Source organism: Triplophysa rosa, linkage group LG21 (genome assembly GCF_024868665.1).
Source record: "Triplophysa rosa linkage group LG21, Trosa_1v2, whole genome shotgun sequence".
Taxonomy (NCBI): Eukaryota; Metazoa; Chordata; class Actinopteri; order Cypriniformes; family Nemacheilidae; genus Triplophysa; species Triplophysa rosa.
In genome coordinates this window covers 17,813,311-17,835,476 of record NC_079910.1, presented here as the reverse complement: position 1 = coordinate 17,835,476, position 22,166 = coordinate 17,813,311, and the positions used below count along the sequence as shown (strand labels likewise).

The following is a 22,166-nucleotide window of genomic DNA, read 5'->3' as shown; positions in this document are numbered from 1 at the left end:
TAACTGTGAATACTACAATTAAGTTGATATGAGCCACCCTATCATAACAATAAACAAAAAACAAACAATGAAAGAACTTTCAAAAACTTCTTACACGATGAAAATATCTTTGTTCGTTTTGATTTTAACAACAGGTCAAATAACATAGAGCCTAACTATGATATATAGGCGGAGAGGGTTAACGTTACCATGGTAAGTTTTTAGAAGCGCACACTGGTCCGAGCTCGTACATTGGATCACACAGACATTAACACTGAAAACATGCTACAATAGACAATAGTTTTGGGCCATTTTAGGTCCAATTTAAGTTAACAAACTGAAACTCATAGGATGCGATTAATGTCGGTTCCTGTAAATGTACAGAGAACTACAAGAACTGAGAGAACTAACTTACAACTCTCAAGAACTATGTGAGTCAGTCTTTACACGCTGTTTCTTTTGCTTATTTAATGTATTTGTTTGTCTTAATTCCCCCCTTAATTTATACTGTAAACGTGTCCATACATGTGAAGTTTCTCACATGTAAATATCAGTGTTGAAAGTCACGCTTGATATAACAAACGTCTCAAAATGACAACTACTACTTCAAACACGCAAAAACAGGGATTGACAGCCAGCGGTCTCAAAACAAGCGATACCAAATTCATGCAAAACATTAAAGCTGGGCGCACACACACTCAACGTCAACCAATCTACACTTCCTTATAAAGCAAAACAGCACACACATGATAAAATGCCGCAATAAATACAGCTGTGTACCTTCAGAGAAAGATAAAAGCATGCAACAGGTTGATATTCCCTTCGTAATTCCTTCTGCAGACGCCGTTTGAAATCTTCCGGTTTTATGTTAATGTTCAGATACTTCCTCTGTAAAATCTCGTGTTAATCCTGAGTTAATAGTCTGACATCCACTAAAAAGAGCAGCAGCGGTGTTCAGCAGTGGTGCGAGAAGGAGAAAGTGAGTTATTACAAGTATCTCGATAAGCCCCGCCCCCGAGGCGGACGAAAATAGAATTGTGGGCGGGCTCCACCAAAAATAGCGCGTGATGTCGCTCGACTGCCTACCCGCATTGTTTTCTCTTCTATTATTGTATTGGTTGAGGGAGCAGCCAATCCTGTCACACACATCCACACTGCACTCTAGTGTACTCACAAGTTCTCTACTCGTCATTTAAATTGCCACCACTGCAATAACAAACCATTTATTGACCCCATTGAGAAGCATAAACATTCCTCTGAAATAAGTTTGTCATTTTCGCCAGGAAGGGCAAACGGCTTGCTTTTTTTTGCTTAACAGAATCAACAAATGAAGACTTTGAAAAGTGGCATGTGCAAATATTTGAAAACTAAATTTGAAGAAGTTTCTAACATTTAATCTAATCTATTTAGCAGAAATTATTACTCTCGTTGTTGACTTTAGAGTTCATATGATTTTTTAGTCAAATGTAACCGTGCACGATCGCACAGATATATGTATAATTTAAAATGCATTACTGTCTTTATGAGTAAAACAGAACCGGCCAGCGTTCACGCGCCACACGCGCTCTGAAACCACTACCTGACCTGTTTCTCAGAAACCAGGACACACAGTGACGGTCTCCAGTGGGTTTCTGATTTCCTTTGTGAGGCCCGCTCGCTCACTTCTCATCAAAACGTACTGAGTGGCCTACCCAGCTTGTGGAACTGGTCCGTGTTCCCAAAAAAATGCTGTCTAGTACGCAACTCACTAGGTGTTAACAACAATTATAAGCAATCAGGTTTGAAAACACACAGTGGTAGAGCAGAAGAGGTTGTGGGTTCGGATCCCATAAAAAAACGTATGGCTTGTATGCACTGTAAATGGCTTTGGATAAAAGCGTCGGCCAAATGCGCAAATGTAAGAAAGTAGGATGAAGTCACTGAGCGACTGATGTTATAAGAGAAACATTATAAAAGTGTTGTCTTGTAAATTCACGTTCAATTGATAAAGTCAGTTTTGTGAAAGCTTTGACAGTGTAGCGGATTCCAGCGAATACTTCATACTTTTTACATACTTGAATTTCTAGGGCAGAGGAAACAGAGACCCCCTTACACACACACGCTGTACACTTATAACGAAACTAAAGCAGTGTTATGCTGCACCTAAAGCTCTTCCAACCGGGGGATCCCAGCAGTCTTACCAGAAACTCTTGAGTGTATGTGTGTGTACGTGCGTGTGTGTGTTATAATTACACAGTCCTTCAGTCTGAATCATATCCGGCATACGCTGAAAATAACAAGACCACGATCTGACACTGAAACAGCACAGCAGGGGAACAGACGATACACATACAAACACACACACACACACTTATGTCAAAAGCGAGGTCTCCTACGCTGGCAGCTACACATATTTGCATTCTTGCATGCTTATGATACATCCAAACTATATATTTTAGAGAGCGTGTGAATTCCCTGAAATCAAACCCATGACCTGACACTGCTATCTTCATGTTGAACTACAGGAAACTTCAAAAGCTGCAACATTTTGAGATGAAAAGCAATACACATCTCGGTGCTTCATAAACTGCTAATAAACTTTTATCTTTACATCATGGACATGCTTTATTCACACTATGTTTCTCCAGTATGATAACAATCAGGGGCTTTCTTTACATACCAGTAAGTAAAACCGGCAGAGTGTATTCTTTGTTCTATAGGCACAGGAAGTGGTCAGCCACCTAGTCGCACATTTCTGAGACACACAGACGCATCATGTACAGTTGCTCCCTTTCGAACAGCATCGATGAACTTTCATGCGAAGAGATTGGAAGTAAACAAAATCAAGAGACAGAAAATCACAACCCTATATGCCGTTGAATCATGCAACTTTATTATACTTTGCTGTTTGGTGTTATATTCCTGATTTTAAAACCATGTTTAAGAGGAACAAAGTAATTGAGGTTTGCCTTGTGGCAGATGTTTGCTTAATCTAGAAAATGTCTTAGATGCCTTAAAGATCTTTCGAAAACAGTGCACAAAAGATTAAATACTCGTCATTACCTCAAACACATGTTGTTCACAGGTGAGAAATAATTTTTTCATGCAACACAAAAGGAGATATTTTACAGAATGTTCAGGCTGAAGTGAATGAGGAGCTCGTGAAAATGCTCTGAAAATACAAGTTACAGGTTCCAACATATTTCCAAATCCCTGGATTTCTTTGTGTTAGGAGCAAGCTGAAAATGTAGTCTGCATATTCACACTTGCTCCTTTGTGTTTGGAATACTATAAGGGTGAGTAAATGATGATAGACATGGGTTTATAGACTCGTTATGGACAGGTGAAGCACATGCACATCTGACCTCATGTGTCTCTTAATGGTGTTTTAAATACAGAAGCGTGTAGCCATTATTCACATCCTCAGATCCTCTAACATGCCAACAAACACAAACTGAAGCTAAGGGTTCTGACTAATGAACAGTCTATTTAACAACCCAGCTAGTGCACAAGAGAGTACTTTTACATCACACTTTGAACATCATTACTCCATGATAGACATGGTGTTGACCATCAATCACAAATTGACTTGGGATTAAAAATCACGGTTTTCACCCAAACACACACTCACAACATAATAGCAACTGCATGCCAACCACTTACTATTGTTTTGTTTTTAGTTTTATTGTAGTTTTAACTTGAATTAGCTGTTATATTTTTAGTTTGTGTGTTATTTTTTTGTAATGTTTTGTCATTTTATTAATTATTTGTTACATTTTCATAATTTTCCTTTAGTTTTTTATTTATTTTCATTTCATAAATTTTGTGCCTCAGCTTTTTCACTTTCAGTTTATTGCCGAGGCAACATTTGTTATTTAATTTTTTTTATGGAATTTCACTTCTTTAAATTTAGTTAGTGAGTATAGCTGTTTGAGCATAAACAACATCTGCCAAGCCGCCACACTCAAAATTCACAGAAAAGAAAGATATTTTCTTCAACAGATATCACTTTTTAAAGACTACAATGAATAATTGTAAGCAATGCTAAGCAACTGCATAGCAAATCCTTAGAAATCCCCCACGTCCTAGAGACGGCATGTCAGTGTGCTAACAACAACCCAGAACACCTCAGGAATTGCATAGCAACCCCCTGGCAACCACCTACATAACCCCCAATCCACAAAAGTGTCCCACCCTGAATACTGCAGTTTCTTCTACCTTGACTAACATTTGGCAATAATTACCCCGTTATTGTATGACAGATTGTAGAAAACAAGGTTTGTTCTCTCTGCTACATACAAAATCAGCTTTCTCACTTTCAAATTCTTTCTCTCACAGACAAATGCGGAATTGGGAAGCCGATGCTGAGAATGCCAGCAAAATTAGTCATATGAATCAACCAGATTTGATTACATCTCTGGCCTCTGTGTGCTCTTTCAATTTCTGCTGCACTACCTTCCTCTTAAATAACCTTCACACACACAAACACACAATGAAAGCGTGTCAGTGTTCGGCTCCTAATGTGGCAGGTTTGATTGGGATGTGTGCTGTTATAATGGCAGCCATTGATAAACTTTAATCGGATTCTCTATGGCATTTGGATGGACAGTAAGAGAGTCATGCACAGGCCCGCCCGGGGTCTGTTGTGTGGAAATGTCAGCATCTACGGCTCTTTTCAACTGTCAGACTCACCCTTTGGTGGACAGGTTTCTACAGCTTGACTTTGTTTAATTTGCTCAACTAGTTACTGTATTTTGCCTAATTTGCATGGTTTTGGCAATACAAATATTAAGTTTTAGTCATGAAAATGAAGAAAACAATGAGAGAGAGGTGGGGTCACAGTGTGCCAGGAGGGTCTGTCCCTTAAGAACTCTGAAGGAATTTAGAGAATGTTGGATAAGAAGAGAGAGCAGTTAGCCCTGACGGAGAGAGAGAGAGTGAAAGAGGGCCAAAAGAGGCTTTGAAACAAACAGATGGAGCTGAAGGAAAAGAGAGGGCGTGGCGAGAGAACAGGAAGAGTTGAGGAAAAGGATCAAGTGTGTGTGATGGGAACAGGGATTAACAGGGAGGAGTTTTAAAGGGTGGGACGTGGAGCGGCGTTACACTTTAGATAATGTGACTCATGGATGACTAAAGGAAGGCAAAGCAAACACAACACTGCAGCACATTGTATCTGACAGTTTACTTTGGCTTCCAGGCTGAGACTGGCCTCCAGTCGCTAATTAAAAATCACATGTCAGGAGTTTAGAAACTTACAAAAGCCTCGTGGGAGGTTCAGCATTCCAAGAATCTTGGCTGCGCTGGTGCTTTGAATTTGGGAATGTTCAGGCATTGTTTCGGCACATGCCATCGACTTTTTTGGTTTTGGTTCAGCTGTATTAAAACCAGAAGGCGTTTTTGGTTTGCAAGCCTTGCAATAAATGGACGAGAGAAGTGGTAAAAGTTAAACATAGAATCTCTCATTCACTCAGTGACTGTTGAAGACATGATTTATGTGTGCTGTGTGGTGCCATGTGATGTGATTGTGTGACCTGTGGTGTACACTTCACACAAATGCAAAACTTTATGGTTTCACTTCTTTTAGTGCTTTTGCATTAATATGTATCTCGTATTACGTATACGGATTCGTTCTCAAATCTCATTTATAGTGCTTATTTAACCTTGGTGAGTAGTTAAAAGATACAAGTAAACAAATGGAAAACATGCTGTGTTGCTTCTTCACATTCACACAAATATTATCTGAGGGCTGCAACAAAGGGAAAGAGTTTAAAAACTACACTGTAAAAAATGATTCTGTGTCGTAGTAGATTTCATGAAATGAATTGAGTAAACTTGACTTAATACAATTGTGTTCTTGTTTTTTTAGCCAAAATTTAAGTTAAAATTATAGAAATATCTTGGAATTCTAAATGCACAAATAATTGAGTGAATTCAACTTAATTTTATCATGTTCACCCCACTTAAAATTGTATAAAGGATCTTTATTAAATTATTTAGTGGTGGAACTACATGAATTATTTAAGTTAAGTTCCCTAACTGAGCAGTGAGAGTTCCCAGCATGCTCTGCATGCGACAGCATTAGGAGAGTCATTTTTGTGAAAAAGTGCTATTTTATGTGCTTTAGAATAAAATGAACGACTTGATAGTGTTTATTGTTCAGTTGTCTTTAAGATTTAGAAGATATTCTGTTTGTATTTCTGAGTTTCGTGGTTACCATCTTTCAGAAGAGTGGTGCTTGTGCTTAGGTTGTGGGAGAGCTCAAGCTGTTTGTTTTTTCACACAGTGAACAGTAATGCTGCTAATGTCAGTACTGAGTCAACTCTCAGCTTACTTGTACAGCATATATGTTATAAACAATAATAAATGTTAAACTGAAGTTAAAAAATATCAAGAAGTTATCTCCAATGCTCAAATTAGTATTTCTTCTTGATTTTTTAAAGTTTATCATGTGACGTGCTTAAATATTTTAGGTAATTTTACTTGATTTATTCGTGGAATATTGCGTTAAAAATATGCTTTAAAGTACTTAAAAATATTTTGTGTAATATTGTTACCTTAATTTTTTTAAGTAAATATCTGTGTCATTTTTTACAGTGTACATTTTTATTTATTTCTCACTGATTTAGAAAACTTTGAATTCTACACAATTCCTGTCCTAGAATTTGAACCCCCTTGGTCAACTGTATGCTCTCATGACAAAGAGCAACGTGAACATTCTTTTGCGTTTCTTTTGCGGTTTGGAACATCATACGAGCGAGTGAGTGATGACAGAATTGTATTTTTTCGGATGAGCTATTTCTTTAAAAACTTAATTATTATGTTCCTGGTTCTGTCTATCTGGCAGTAACACAATGTCTTTAAATATCCAGGAGTGGTTTTACATCACACCCTTTCACACCCTTGTTGCTGTGTTATCCGTGATTTTTACTTTCTCATAATTAATACAATTGCAGATACGTTTGTTTAACGTAGATTTAATGTGTAGTTTAGTTTTTCCAGGCATCTCTTTTGTTAAGAACAAAAGTTTGTTTTTGCGCTTATTTATGTTTTGTTAATCATTAAAGGGATAGTTCACCCAAAAATGAAAATTCTGTCATGAATTACTCACTCTCTAGTTTTACAAAACCTGAATGCATTTCTTTGTTTGGATGAACACAGAGAAAGATATTTGGAAGAATGCTTGTAACCTAACAGTTCTTGGACCCCATTGACTACCAAAGTAGGAAAAAGTACAACGGTAGTCAAAAGTGCCCCAGAACTGTTTGCTTTTCTACATTCTTCAAAATATCTTCTTTTGTGTTCAACAGAACAAAAAATATATATAAAGTAATTTTTTCCAACTATGGCAGTCAATGGGGTCCAAGAACTGTTTGGTTGTAAGCATTCTTCTAAATATCTTTCTCTGTGTTCATCAGAACAAAGAAATGTATACAGATTTGGAACAACTCGAAGGTGAGTAAATAATGCCAGAATTTTCATTTTGGGGTGAAGTATCACTTTAATATTTAGAGGATCAAACATTACACATTAGATTCTAAACACTGAAGCTAATGAGTACAGTTGCAAAATATTGTGCACATACACACAAGAAAACACACATGTGCTCGCTCAGTGACGCACACGTCACTGGGTTTCGGTACTGGAAATGAGGCCACAAAACATTTTTTTCTTCATCTCTTCTTTTTTTTGAAAACAATAATGCACAATGCATATAGAAAACAGACAAAGGATGAGGTGCGAAGTACGACACAGATGAAGTTTCCACACTCTTTCCAGTGTTTTTTGGGTATGCGGGTAAGTGTGGGCAGCAGAAAGTGTAGCAGTGCGACGCTGAGAGTTCAGAAACCGCTTCATATGTGATGTTCATACACAGTACATCAGAGACCCCAAACACCAAATGGGGGAAAAAACTACATGGAAAAAAACATGGGAGGCGAGGCGGTGGGCTTATTAAGACTAATACTTCATTTTGGGGAAAATGGGCAACTTGACCATTTATCGTCACCAAATGAATATTCAGATAGGTTTGGATAATCGTCGTTTTTCCTTTCTGCTTATTTGTTTTAGGTATTCATTGAAAAAAAATGCTTTAAGTTTACACACAAGAAAACAGTGAAGGAATTCATTTTAAAGGGACAGTTCACTTCAAAATATTTTTTTGCATCAACACAATATATATATTTATATTATAATATAATATATTTTGGAGAACGTTGGTAACCAAACCACATTGGCCCCCATTGACTTCCACTGTATTTACATAAAACCACTGAGACGTTTCTCAAAATATATTCTCAAAATTTTGTGTTCCACTAAAGAAAGGAAATAATACAGATTTGGAATGATATCAATGTGAATAAATTATGAAAAAATGTTTTTGAAGTAAACTAAATCCCTTTATTTGCTATATAATATTCAGTAATTATTTAATTAAAGTATGTTTAAACAAAATAAATTGTGGTAAAACTGAACCACAGCAAAAATAAGTATATAAATCATCTAAATAAGGACAGGTATAACTCATTTTTTTGCAGTAATAAAATTGGTAAAATAAAAGCAAGTATGATGGAAACTTTTGCAGCCATAAGCGTGTTCATATGAAGTGCAGTGGAAACTGTAGTGAGACTTCAGTTTGTAGCGCTATATGGACAGCGCGAGCATTGAAACCGACACTGGGTAATTCCCAGCAAGCTTTGGGGTGGACGTGCTGCACTGACAAGCACCCACCTTTTTCAACAACAACAATCCTGAAAAGGTGGGAGGACGAGGTGGAAACAGAAGCTAAAAATAAACTCTGTCTTTACATCTCGCGCAAACTCCCATCCGTTCCTTTCTGTGGCTGCGCTGCGTGCTCGTCCCCTTTAGATTTCGGTTCTGAACTCTGTCACATAAAAACATCTATTATAAAACGGTCAGTTCTGGTCCTTGATTCTGATTGGCTGAGCCAAGTTCTAAGCCGTTATAAAATACCCCGATTTATAACGGCTGACTGCCTTACATAGCCTAAATATCACTTTATTTACTTTATTTTATGAAAACTTGCTACGCATATGTAATAACCGTTTTATAAAAGCAATAAGCCCTGCAAAGCAGTGGGTTCCAGTAGATTTTGTAACAGCTAAGGGGGTTTTAGGCACTCCGCTTCACCCACTGCTTCTTGGGGCTTATTGCTTTATTAGATGCTGTTTTAAAAGACAGAGCTTAAAATAGACGGCCACAGCAAGCAAATGTCAACCTTAAAGTTTGTACATTTTAAACTATAGGTACTGTGTGTAGGCTTACAATTTTAGATCTAAGTTTATAAGCTCGAAATCTAAAAATATTAACAGCAGTGTGTTTTCTTGAGAACTACTGAATATCAAGTTTGTATAAGACCATAATGTTCTAAAAAACATATCGCTGCTGTCCTTCTGAAACCTTGTTTCTCCATGTTTTGTGATTTTTATTTTTTGCCATAAATCATTATTATTTGTCACCCTTTATGTTTGTTTCCAACCAATAGAAAGTGCTTGTCAACTTTGACAACACAGCATTTAATCATTTAAAAAGTAGCCTATGGTGTTTTTACACTTTCCTGAAAAACAAAAAATGTGGACATACGAGGCTTCAAAAAGACAGTACAGCAAGTTTTTACGTTTGTATAATTTTTAAACAAGACATGTGAAATCTTTAAAGTAAAGTCTACAAGGAATGTGTTGAAATCTCAGGGGTTTTCAGCTGAGCCATACTGAATGTTTCCAATCTAACCTGAGTGTGTGTGCAACTCAAATAGCTGAAATACTTTGCGATGAAAATATGCATAGGAACATTGACCAGCGTGGAACAGAAAGGACAAGCTAGTGACACAGTGGAATTGATGATTTCTCTGTCAGTGTTATCTGTGTGAGACAGTGTGGTCATGATGCACTGCAGTGACAATGAAGACCCTCAAAGTGAAGCGTGTGAGTAACACATGGCGCTTCCTGTCAGGCTTTGAGTCTAACGCAAGAACGACATGGAAACTCTAATAGTCACCACTAAGCAGGAGGACTGCTGAAAGCATACGTTCTGTGATTAGTTTAGATTAAAGTGTGCATAGATTTGGGGAAATGTCAGCCTGTGAAGATAGGCTGTCTTAGACCCTGTAACTGGTACTGGAAAATACCCGACCAGACACAAACAACACTGGTCCAAAAGCACTTCCTGTTTCAGTTTTCAATGCCACAAAAACGATATAAAAATTCCGAAACGAATCGTGTCAAACTAACATCTTTAGACTAATTGAATAATTGAATAAGGCTAATGGAATAGTCTTCCAAATTCAGTCCGGTCTGCCACATCTCTCACATTCTAAACAACTAAAAACCATCTTTCCATGAATACTTGACAGGAACATGCTAACTGCTCTTCTTACTGTCAAAAAAATCCTGGTAACTCGCAAAAACACTTCTTGTATTATTGTTGCCTTCTTAAAATACAGCCGCTGAGAAAATTAAGAGATCATTCCAAATTTTCATTTCGTCAGCATTACTAGAAATATTGTGGCCATTCCAATCCAGTGTTTGTTGAATTTCAACTAAATCAAACCTCAAGAATGACATAAAGTCATCCAACAGCAATGTGAAAGACTGACAGCATGACAAGACACCTGAAAACTGTGATAAAATCTGAGGTTATCACATGAAAAAATAACATTTGAACTTTTCCTAAATACTTGTACAAACATTACTGTTGTGTTGCCAAAAGTAAATATGAACTTGTTTTCTTTGCAGTATATTTGAGGTCTGAAAAAATTCAGAGCATATTTTCTGTTATTTTGACTTATTTCTCCAGTTTTCATTTTATGCAAATAAATGCAAATAAAAACAATATTTTCTTCAAAGTAATAGGTAAAAATATTGTTAGTAAAGCGAAACAAAAATGATTATTTGACCTAAACACACACCTATAAATAGTCAATTCAGTTTAAAAGGGTCTCTTAATTATTTTGGTGGCTGTACAGTATATCGCTTCATTGTTTCCTATATATTTTTAAGTCGCTTTGGACAAAAGTGTCTGCTAAATACCTAAATGTGAATTTGAAATTTTGTGAACTATAAATGTAACCTTATGCAAATCCGAATCGCATGAATTGACAGACCCAAACCCGCATAAAATCTGTCAAGAGTAGCAAACCTCTGGACAATCTTCCCGAAGAAACCAACAGCATAACACTTAGCTCTCATAACTACATTACACGGCGTGGTGAAACGGATTAAAAGATGGCCTGGTTACCAAAGGTTTCAAGCTCTGCGACACATTTAACCTTGCTTTTGAAGGGTTTTTGCTGTAATGAGTCTCCTGCAAGTGGTTCTGGATAGAAAGTGTTTATTAAATGTCTGTTTGCTTAAACAAGGAAAAATCAAACACAACTGGCTTGAAAAAGTCTGTACGTACAATAAAAGTCGGATCTGTAATGATTTCGCAGCATGTTCAGCTGCAAACATGAATCATCACTGGGACTAATTTATTAATAATTTATAGCCATAATGTGTGTTTTTCCAGGAAATGTCTGAATAAACGGGAATGTTTGGACTGCCAGCAGCAGGGTTTTTATTTAGCACTATTTGCTTTGTGACTAATGGGAAAGCGCAAAACATAGACGTAGATGTTGAAATTCAGTGGGAGATATTGTATTAAATGACAAATTTTGCGAATTACTCACAGATTTAAGTAATGCATCCCACAGGATCATTTTATCACTCGGGGTTTGCTCTTTCGTGTTCCAGGAGGCATTCACTTTGTATTTAGATTTTTTTATTGAAATGCGTCACAAGAAATAAAAGTTGACACAAATGAGAGTTTTGACATACTGTACAGAAAGAATATAAAGCCAGTTAATATTTCTGGGATAGCTGTTAAATGAGCATCTTTATATCTTATTATTTTATACTGTAACTGTGCTCAGATTATTTAAGCAGATCTGAGCACAGTTTGCTCATTTTGATATCATTTGAGGAGACACGTGATTATTTGGGAGAAAAATCAGAAAAATAGCAAACTTTATTGTTTTAAGACTTAAATATTAAGATCTCATTTGTGACCTTATACAGGATAATATATACTATACACACAATAAAAAGACAGAACAGGCCACCAGAATTTATAATAATCCAAATATATTTGTGAGACATTTACTTCATGTGCAACACTAGTAACAAAAAGAAATGGATGGAGACAAATAACTCTGAAATATTATTAAAAGCAACCCACCACATGCTTGACAAGTATGTAACTAATGTAAACTTTTTGCCTCATTTTGAGGTTTGAAAGCACAACACAAACAAAAATCTTTTCCATGCACTTATTTATAGACATTTTATAAACATTCAGTTCGCTGAAGTCACCAGAGGAGGGCATCAAACACATGACCACATCTGAGAAGAACCTTCGCCATGATTCTGTAAACAAACCACTCATGTGGATAATCCCAAAATTGTCGAGAACAAAAATAGTTTTCTCATATCCTGCTCGGTATGGAGCTTCACTGTCATGCTATGCACGAAAGACATATTTTCATGTCTGAAGCAATATGTCAAAGCCGCTTATGTAAGTGATTACAGCTGATCAATTCCAAGCAAACCGGGAATGTTGTCTTGGGTCCTGTGGTTGGGGGGCTAAATTCATATACACTGCTATGTGAATGGGTGGGGATTTATTTATAAAGGTCCCGTGACCTATAAACTCTCTAAGACACTTAAGTAATGCTAAATAAATCTTTTAGCAAGCAACCTGCATAAACTGATGATTGCATGAAAAGAAAAGACGCTCCAAGTGTTTATAAATAACTTGTCTCTTTTCGGCGGTTAACATTGATGATATAGACATGTGGTGTTTCTGGGAATGGAATAGTTTAGAGATCAATCTTTGTCTGAAAGGATGTGCAGTCAGGTGACCTTCTTACCCCTCTTGACCTCAGGGCTTCATGCGAGTCGGCCTCTGGGAGAACATATTGGCGAGTGCTGGTTGGAGATCAGGTTTCCTGTGACCCATTTCCAGGGTTGAGAGAAATAATGGAGGGGTGCTTGCTAAAACATACATCTTTATTGCTAATGCTCATATGTAATGTTCGGGGCTTTTCAAAGCCTCTAACCAGAATGATATAACTTTGACAAGTTACCCTTCTTGTACCATTTGTACTATAAAATGTGCAATTACCAGGGCTGCTCAGAACTGAATTAAAGGGATAGTTCACCCCCGAAAAAATATTCTGTCATCATTTATTCATCTTCATGCCATTCAAAAACTGTATGACTTTCTTCATTCGGTGGACCATGAAAGAAGATATTTTGAGAAATGTCTCAGTGGTTTTGTGTCCATGTAATGGAAGTCAACTGGTCCCAACATTGTTTGGTTATTAACATTCTTTAAAATATCTTATTTTGTGTTCTGCAGAAGATGCATACAAATATTTTTTAAGAAATGCCATTTATATTACAATTAAATGTCTACATATTGCATTTAAATTAATACAGCAAATAGGATGCAGACTTGCTATTTGAATTTGAACTCAATTTATATAAATGCAGAATATTTTAACTAGAAAGTTTAAAAACAAATTAAAAACTGTATGCTTGTCGGGACAAAGCTTTGCATGTTGGCTTGAAGAAGTGTAAAAAAAGATACAAAGATACAAGCCATCTAGAAACTAGAATATTGTCCTCATTATCTTATTGGGCCAATAGTCAACCACCCACAACACCCTATCAACCACATAGCGACACACTATAACTAGTTCCAAGACCTTGCAAACTGGCAACACCCTGGCAACCATCCACAACCCCTTAGCAAGTGCCGGCAAGTTTAGAACAGTCAACCAACAATTTGTCCAGAAAATGTGAAAACAGAGTTATGTGATAAGCTGACTTTGAAACCTGTAATGAAAACTCAACTGTGTTTAATCGCATGGGTATGTCCAAATAGACAATAATCTGTGGTTTAGAAACAAGAGCGAGTTTGCTGCATGTGGCAGCCCATGGATTGGCAGTGGATTGGAACAGCTGGATGATCTGAGGTCTGCCCTCGACAGTACAGTGATATTCCCAATGGATGAGAGGACAGATACAGGACAGGCCAGTGGCAGACCAGAGAGTACCACTTCCTGTTCAGGACAGGAAGGGCTACCGCTATTCTATCTTATCACTTTTAGCACAGGCGGTCCGGTGAGACAGGGGTACAGCAGAGAGAGGATAATGAGAGGAAGACAGTTTAACTCCCTGTTTAAATGAATGCTTCTGGAAAACCGAGAATCTCAAGTCACTTGAACGCATCTTGAAGTGAATCGAATTGAAGTGAATTTGTCCCTTGTTTTTGTGCCAATTGTCACGTTTCAAATGCATTGAGGGATGCATCAAGCTTACGGCGTGCTATTCATTGACTACTTCAGCAGAAACTGGCAGCATTCATAACCGAAGCTTCTCTATTTAAAGTTCAAAAGTAAAGACTTCAACATATAACATGTGTTTACTTCCTATTTTCGATGTTAAAATGGGCATATCACATGGACAGACGAACAAACGTAAGCAGCTAATGAGGTTTTGGGGAAACAGACGTCTACCTCAGACTGTGGGACTAAAGCATCACAAGGCCGGCCACAAGGCCACTTCCTTGTGGATGTGAGAAGAGGGCATTTCCTCTCAAATCTCCACAATTAGCCTGACACGTCCACAAAACCATTGGATCCTCAAGCGGACCCTGACGGAATTAGTCTTCTTATAGTCTCAATGAAGAAACTACTTGGTCCAGAATAATAGACGACTGACAACTTCAGACTATAAATTGACTCCTTTTAGCAGGCATACTCCCAAAACAATGGTTAAAAATTGATTTTACAACCTGACGCTATTGGAAAATCTATAAAGATCTACAGAAAACGTGTGTTGTGAGGTTGTTCCGAAAACCATCCCAAGAACCCAAGAATCAATAGCAATCAATATATCTTAAACCTATAATGTATCTCCAAGAACTTCTTTAATTTTTAAAGAACCCTCCAGAAACCCACAGGGAGAAAATTATCCTTTGAAAACAGAAGAACAAGAACTGAACAACCTTTAAAGGACCACTGAAGAACCTTTATTTTTTATAGGAGCATACATTCAATCATATTCCACCCAACCAAAACACAAACATAACCATCCCTTCCCATCAATTTCTTCCCCCTTTCCACTTCCTGAACCCAAAACATTGCAAACATCACCAGAACAAGCCTTTAAAACCCACTGAGAATTCCCCAATTCCCTTTCCAACGTCTACAAACATTTCTCATTTTCCCTTTTCTAAGTCATGAGACTGTTATTTGTCCTAGACTGACACAGATGCACATATGCCGGTTGACTCTGGGTGGGTCTGTTTCCAATTTTCTCACCCCTCCACCCATAAAAAGAAAAGGTACCTCCAAAAACAACACAACAAGTGAAGAAAACGGCTCGCACAACGCTAAAAGTTTCCCTCCTTCAAAGACACGCGCGCACGCACACACGTATCGAGGCAGCAAACAAAAGCTGCGACTCCTAAACTCTTATCAGCGCTTTCCTTCCCCTCCGCGAGAGCGTGGGAGCAGGGAGCCGGAGCAGAAACCTGCGACCGCAAACAACAGGAGGAAGCCAGTAATCTGAGTTCAGACCATTCCAGAGAGAGGGGAAGAACGAGACATGCTGAGAGGAAAATACCGTCTGGATCGCACGGAACCGAGAATAAAATCAAAACCAGAGGAAGCTTCAGAGCGAAGTTCAGAGGACCAGAAGCGAGCTTGTCGTCGGAGCCTCAGTGATGCTTCTTGTCAAATGAAACCAAAGCGGGAAAATGTGACTGAACGGAGATGAGAGAAATGACAAAACAAACACTCACCAGCGAGTCGAGTGTACATCCAGTGTGTAGGGCTTTACAATGCCATAGTCACCAAGTGTGTCTCACGTTGTCCAACCAGCGCAGTCAGTGTCCTCAACAAAAGACAGAAAGTGAAGGAGCAGGGACACGTTCTCTCTTCTCCGCTCATTCAGACAGGGCTTGCTAATAGAAGCTGGCAATGCTTCTTTGCAGTAACAACTTGTTTGAGGATTCCCCAAATGTCTGAAGCTGCAAGCGGAGGAAGACAGGAGAGGAAAGAAAGTGTGAGAGTGAGTGAGAGAGTGTGTGTGTTTGGTGCTGAAGGGAGGGCTGGGGGGTTAGGGGAGGTGGGAGGTACACGCTCTGAGGGGACCGGAGCCATCTATAGCAGACAATAGCAGGAAACTGAACATCAGGAGCTAAATAGCAACAGGCAAATTATTAGAAAGTACAAGAAGAAACAATACAATTGAAGACTGAAGGAAAGTTGTTGTTGCCACTGCATTTCAAGTTATTTTCGACAAATTTTAAGGCGTGTCTGGAATATTACAGCAACAGTTTTCCCAAACTTTTTCCAACCCTGTTTTCTTTTCTTTTGATTGTTCAACACGAAAAGGAACGCTTAGGCAGAATGTCTGAGCTGACAGAAACATCGTTGCATGTGTTGTTTTCTTGTCAATGCAATTTCTTTTGTCTGGGGAAGTGTTTCAAATAGAATATTAGTCCATAGTTTTTTGCAGACTCTATACTGCCTGCTATTTTTACAAATTTACACGTGAAGCAATATGAATTTTGAAATGCTAAGCTTTTTAAACAGTTGTAGGTCACACTGTCACATGACCCAATCATGTGTGTTGATGACAGAATTTTCATTTTTGGGTGAAGTATCACTTAGTTGCAATCTCTTTCGTACAGTCTCCCTAGACTCTTATTTTTTAGTGTGGTGCAATGGGCCAAAAAGTGAAAACAATAAATAAACAATATAGATGACGTTGAGTGATTGTGTTATTGTTTTATAAAATAAACCTACCGATACCGGGAAAAATCACCATCGGAAGGTATTTTGCATAAAATAACCGTGTAATGAAAGTCTGATAACGTGACAGTCCTTTTAAGTCATACCTGTCAAGACTCTCCCGTTTACCCGGGCATCTCCCGTTTTTCAGACCCAACTCCCGCCACCCTCCTGTTTTGTTATTTACTCCCAGTAAACCACCGGAATAGACGGACAGGGACCCCCCTGGAGCTTGATCACGAACAGATGGAAGGGGACACCGTTAGGTCTCCTGGATTTTGGTACCCAAATGTTGACAGGTATGTACATGTAAATACTAGTATTTTGTTGTTTAAGTACACTTTAATTACACATACTGTAAAATAATGACAGTGAAAATGAAAGATCAAGTCAGGTGCATTGCACATGGGACAAAGTATTCCAGTATTCCTCTACTTTGTGAAACGCTTTACATTTTTTTTCAAAAGGTGATCCAGGTAGTCTGTGCTTACGCAATGCAAAATATACATTTGTGTGGCATGTAAATCTGTATCATCAGGTGTGAACACCTGGGTGACTTTTGACACAATGTATATTATACAGTACAACATATCATACTGTCAACACATGATAAATATTTATATTTTACGGAATAAATGAGAAGATGTTTCACGACAATTAATTGTCTTTGTTATTATTAGTGTAAGCAGGTTTAGTTTGGTTTATGTTCGGTTAGGTTTTTTTCTATGCAATCTGCATTAGGTATACATTTTATCAGTATGTGCGTTCCCAAGTTATTGAACCTATGACCTTTCCACATGCTCTATCAAGCTAATGTACAGGAACAGTTACGCTATGTTTTTTCCTTATTTAACCCAGTTACCCACAAGGCTGATACCAGTCAACAAATGAGGGCTGTATTTGTTTGACTGCACAAATCTACTCTGTCTGTTCCCTTTTTTTTTGTATATGTGTGTGTTTCTGCATGTACACAGACAATAACAATGTAACCTAACTTCCTGTGATAAGGTCTTTAGGTCACAGCCTCAATACTACAAAAGACTATATTATTAAGTGGTCTGATTGCACACACAACGAGACACATTTCACCACTGTAATTTAATTTCAGAGGTCTTAGAGAGGTGAAGACAGTAAGACATACATTTTTCTTTCTCTGTCTTTACAAAGACATAACCTACATAATTTATTAATTGATCTTTTTTACACTACACAATAAATAAACAAAATAACTAAATAAGTGTAGACCAACTGATTGTTATAGTTGAATTATGATTGAAACATTGTCAGAAACTGGGTAAAACTTGTGGGTCTGGTCTCATGATCTATTATAAATGTAAAATCTATGGAAATGTTGTGTCTCATTTACCCAGTAGTAATGGTTGACCACTTTATTTAATGCATTAATCTATAATTATCGTTATATAAAACTCTTAATCTATGTATTGTTATAAAGACATGTATTACATTGTAATAACAAGATAAATAGTCATGTCAACCCACTTGAGTCCATGTGGAGCTTCAAGACAGATTTAAAGGGAACACACAGCTGTTAAATGTTGCATAAATGCAAGGGGGGGCCTCGAGCATATGAGTTTCATTTCGGACATCGAAAACAACAACATGCGTCATTATGAATGGCATGGCAAAAAGAGAGTATGTGGTTGTCATTAAAATGACTAAACACAAAGACGAATGCTCTCCAGAGGCCGGGATACAAACACAACGAGAAACACACATTCAGGCACAAAAAGAGGACAGACGGACACACACACACATGCTTTGAGGAGTAAATTGTTTGGATGGTTGCCCTGAATGTATTAGGGAGACTTGCTGTTTTAATATTCACTAATATCAAACACACAAGATTGATTAAAATGTTAGAAACACAGCTAGATACATATGCTTTTACTCACTGACCTACCAAACAAACTCTTCTTCACAAACTTATTGAATAAGACAACCATCACTGCTGTTGCTAATGCGTAAGGTTGTTAACTATTACATTCTGGTGCAAAACTCCTACAAAATTGCATTGAAATAATTGATATCTACAGACCAAAATATATAGACTTCATGGTGGGCCACCTAAGGAAAAGCACTGCCCTAGCAACCACCAAGAACACCAAAGCAACCACCAATTTATTCCCTGGCAACCACCACAAGCAGCATTTTTGAGGAAATGTCAAAATGTAGTATTTACATAATGCAGTCTACCTTCTTCTTTGTTTTTTAGATTTCTCTTGTTTTTATCTACCAAATGAATAACTTTGAAAATGCTACATACGTGCATCGCTTTTTCGTGTCAAGTCCAGACTTTGTTTTGTCTTCTTCCTTCCCACTAGTGGCAAAAAAATAATAAGCATCATAAAAACCAACCCATAGTGACTTACTGGCGTGCTCACCTATACATCAGTCTATAAATATGTTTCCCTAAAGAGGTCACTCGGCACACAGCCAAGAGGTTAAAAAAGTCCAGCAACATGCAAACAATGCCGGGGCTTTTTCTGGGTCGATGCACATCCTACGACCAACAAATTTATACACATTTTGTTTTGTTTGTGTATAATCAGATGCTTCCTTTTCCGACAATTCACCAAACCACGTTCAACAATGAGAGGACCGACAAGGACAGACACAGAAACGAGTCAGGAGGAGAAGAAGATAGAAACAGAGCAAGAAAAAATGAATGCATTAGAAATTGTGATTCATGAATGTTTCGTAATATTATTTATAGCACATTATATAGCATGACTCAATCATTTTTGCCTGTAGAATTCTTGATTTTTTCTGTACTACAAAATAAAACATTAAACAAATATTAAAAAATGTTCTCTTATGTCATCAGACAGTTAAACACTTAACTTTGAACACTGTGATCATTGTAAGAAATGAAAGAAATGAAACTGCGTGATGGAGCAATGAGACCAAAAGAAGGCATGACAGACCAGAACCCAAACTGTCCTCTGTACTGAATGTGTGGACCGGTTTTTGGAACCATATTGACCAGCAACTGCCTGGATTCCAGTGAATGGCAGATCTAGCACAAGTGTAATGTAATGTAACACACCAACAAACGGAGAAAAACAAACAGATGCTCTGCATCCCCAGCCAGAAGTCTCCCAAGGGACGAGAGAGATGCTACGTGCAGATGCTCAGTTCAGCTCCACTTTCACCATATAGTCGAACCTCCTCCATAAAGGATTTAGTTGTGGTTCGATAATTATCTAATTTAGGCCCGTTTAGAAAAAAGATTTCAAGATAATTTAAGAAGTGACTATTGAATTAAATTGCAGAGTTAACTTGTAGTTATGTTTGGATATGTATTAATTTTACATGATACTGTATATGTCCCTATGCTTATTTATTATAGAACCATTCTATGTTTGGATGTAAACCCAGCTGTTGCTATGAACGAAAAAAAAGTTAAAACCTTTAAAATATTGTTTCTCTATGGCTATAGACTGTTTCAAAGCAACAACATTAACAAACGTTACTGCGCATATGTGTTCGTGGACTGCCCTTAACTTCCGGTACACATTCACTAACAATAGAGCGCCTGTAGATCATTTCTGATAAAAAGCCAAATAAACCGAGAAGAACCGTTACTTGGCTAAACTTGCCTCTCCAATATTTTGAATTTTGAATGCGATACCAAGCTCAACCACTAGATGTCAATGACTAAATTTACATGCAAAGCAATAATGCGATTATTTCCAATAATCAGAGCAAGGACTTAATCACAGTAACATGTTTACATGTCATGGGAACACCTCTTTGCTCCTGTTTACATGAAAGTTGAATTAGTCTGATTATTACACAGCACAAACGATGATCTCAGGTAGGCTACAGTAGGTGTGTTACTGGCTATCGTTTTAGTATTTTTGCGTCAAATGCAAAACACCATTATATGGATGTATTTTATGGTTATTCGGCGGCGTGATATAGAAATGGGATGGAAAATACCTCTGCAACAGTGGTATGCGCTGTCATGGCGTTTGCGTTGTTTCTGTATGAAGATATGGAGCAGAGACTGCTGACAGCGAGTTGTGTTGACGGTGAAACTACAGATTGTCATGTTTACAATGAATGAGCTTAAGGTGCGTGAGAGAAGCACATGCGCACCTTGGTCAGAGCAGCATAAATGCGATTAAGGTGTTTACATGCCTTCTTATTGCGATTAAAACTGGCGTATGCCACATATGTTACTTCAATTGCTTACTGCGATTATGAGCTCAATCGCATTATTTAGATCGAATTATTGCGTTTACATGAGGTAAACTGTAATCGCATTCGCAGTATCGCCAAAATCCTATTATAATCGCATCATGAGGGTGCATGTAAACGTAGTCATTGTCCCATACGGTTTCTTTAAATATGACCAAACTAGACGACCCATTCAACAAATTGTTTATTTAATAAAATTAACATACAAGACAATTCAACAAATCGTTTATTTAATGCAATTATTATACAGTAAACATAGTTATATTATTAGATACTAGTCAGACAGGTAAACAAACACAGACCGGAAGTTTACTGCAGTCCTGGGACAAATGAATGTCTGCAGTATTGGAGTTAAACTTGAATTCAAGTCTCTTTGTCAAGAAACAGTAATGGGACAGCTTGTGGAATCATGGGGTTGTGCTGATTAAAGGGATACAACATGAAAATTCTGTCATCATTTACTCACCATGGAGTTGTTTCAAGCCTATATAAATTTCTTTGTTCTGTTAAACACAAAGAAAGATATTTGGAAGATTTCTGGGACATCACTGAGTACCATAGTAGGAAAAACTAAAATGATATAGTCAAAGGTGCCCTAGAACGGTTTGCTTTCTTAAATTCTTCAAAGTATCTCATTTTGATTTCAACCAAAAATGAAGCAATAATTCTTCCTACTATGGTAGTCAATGGTGCCCCAGAATTGTCAGTTGCTCACATTCTTCCAAATATCTTTCTCTGTGTTCATCAAAACAAAGAAATGAATACAGGTTTGAAACAACTCGAGGGTGAGTAAATGACAGGAGTATCCCTTTAACCCTTGCAGGGGCTTCTCTAGCTTACCGAACTAAGGCAAGCTTTGTAACATATTGACCTTTCCAATAGTAATACTAAAATAATAAGACCTCCACCTACTCGAGTCTACTCTGGGTCCAGCTAACTGAGTTTACACAACAGACTACTGTATAGGAGAAACACGAGGCTCTGATCGGTCAAGAGTTTTATAGCATTACTTACTGTATTTTGGATTGGGAATATACAGAGAAAAACCATTTCCCCACCCATTTTTGGCAGGACCATAGAGTCAAAAAAATAAATAAACTGAAGAGAAGCAGAAATCTTTGACGGT

The 22,166-nt window shown here is 37.6% G+C and overlaps 1 protein-coding gene across 3 annotated transcripts in view; it reads right to left on the bottom strand.

Annotated features, from left to right (window-relative positions):
- Positions 1-16,089, bottom strand: part of hdac7a (histone deacetylase 7a) — a 79,542-nt gene extending 63,453 nt beyond the window's left edge. The window contains exon 1 of one of the 3 annotated variants that reach the window (XM_057363360.1): positions 15,823-16,089. In XM_057363360.1, the coding sequence (XP_057219343.1) occupies positions 15,823-15,841 (19 nt within the window). In that variant the 5' untranslated portion in view covers positions 15,842-16,089. Of the gene's footprint in view, positions 1-759; positions 955-15,822 lie in introns of those variants that run through there. The other 2 variants (XM_057363361.1, XM_057363359.1) reach the window with 2 other exon arrangements.
- Positions 16,090-22,166: the final 6,077 nt, after the last annotated feature.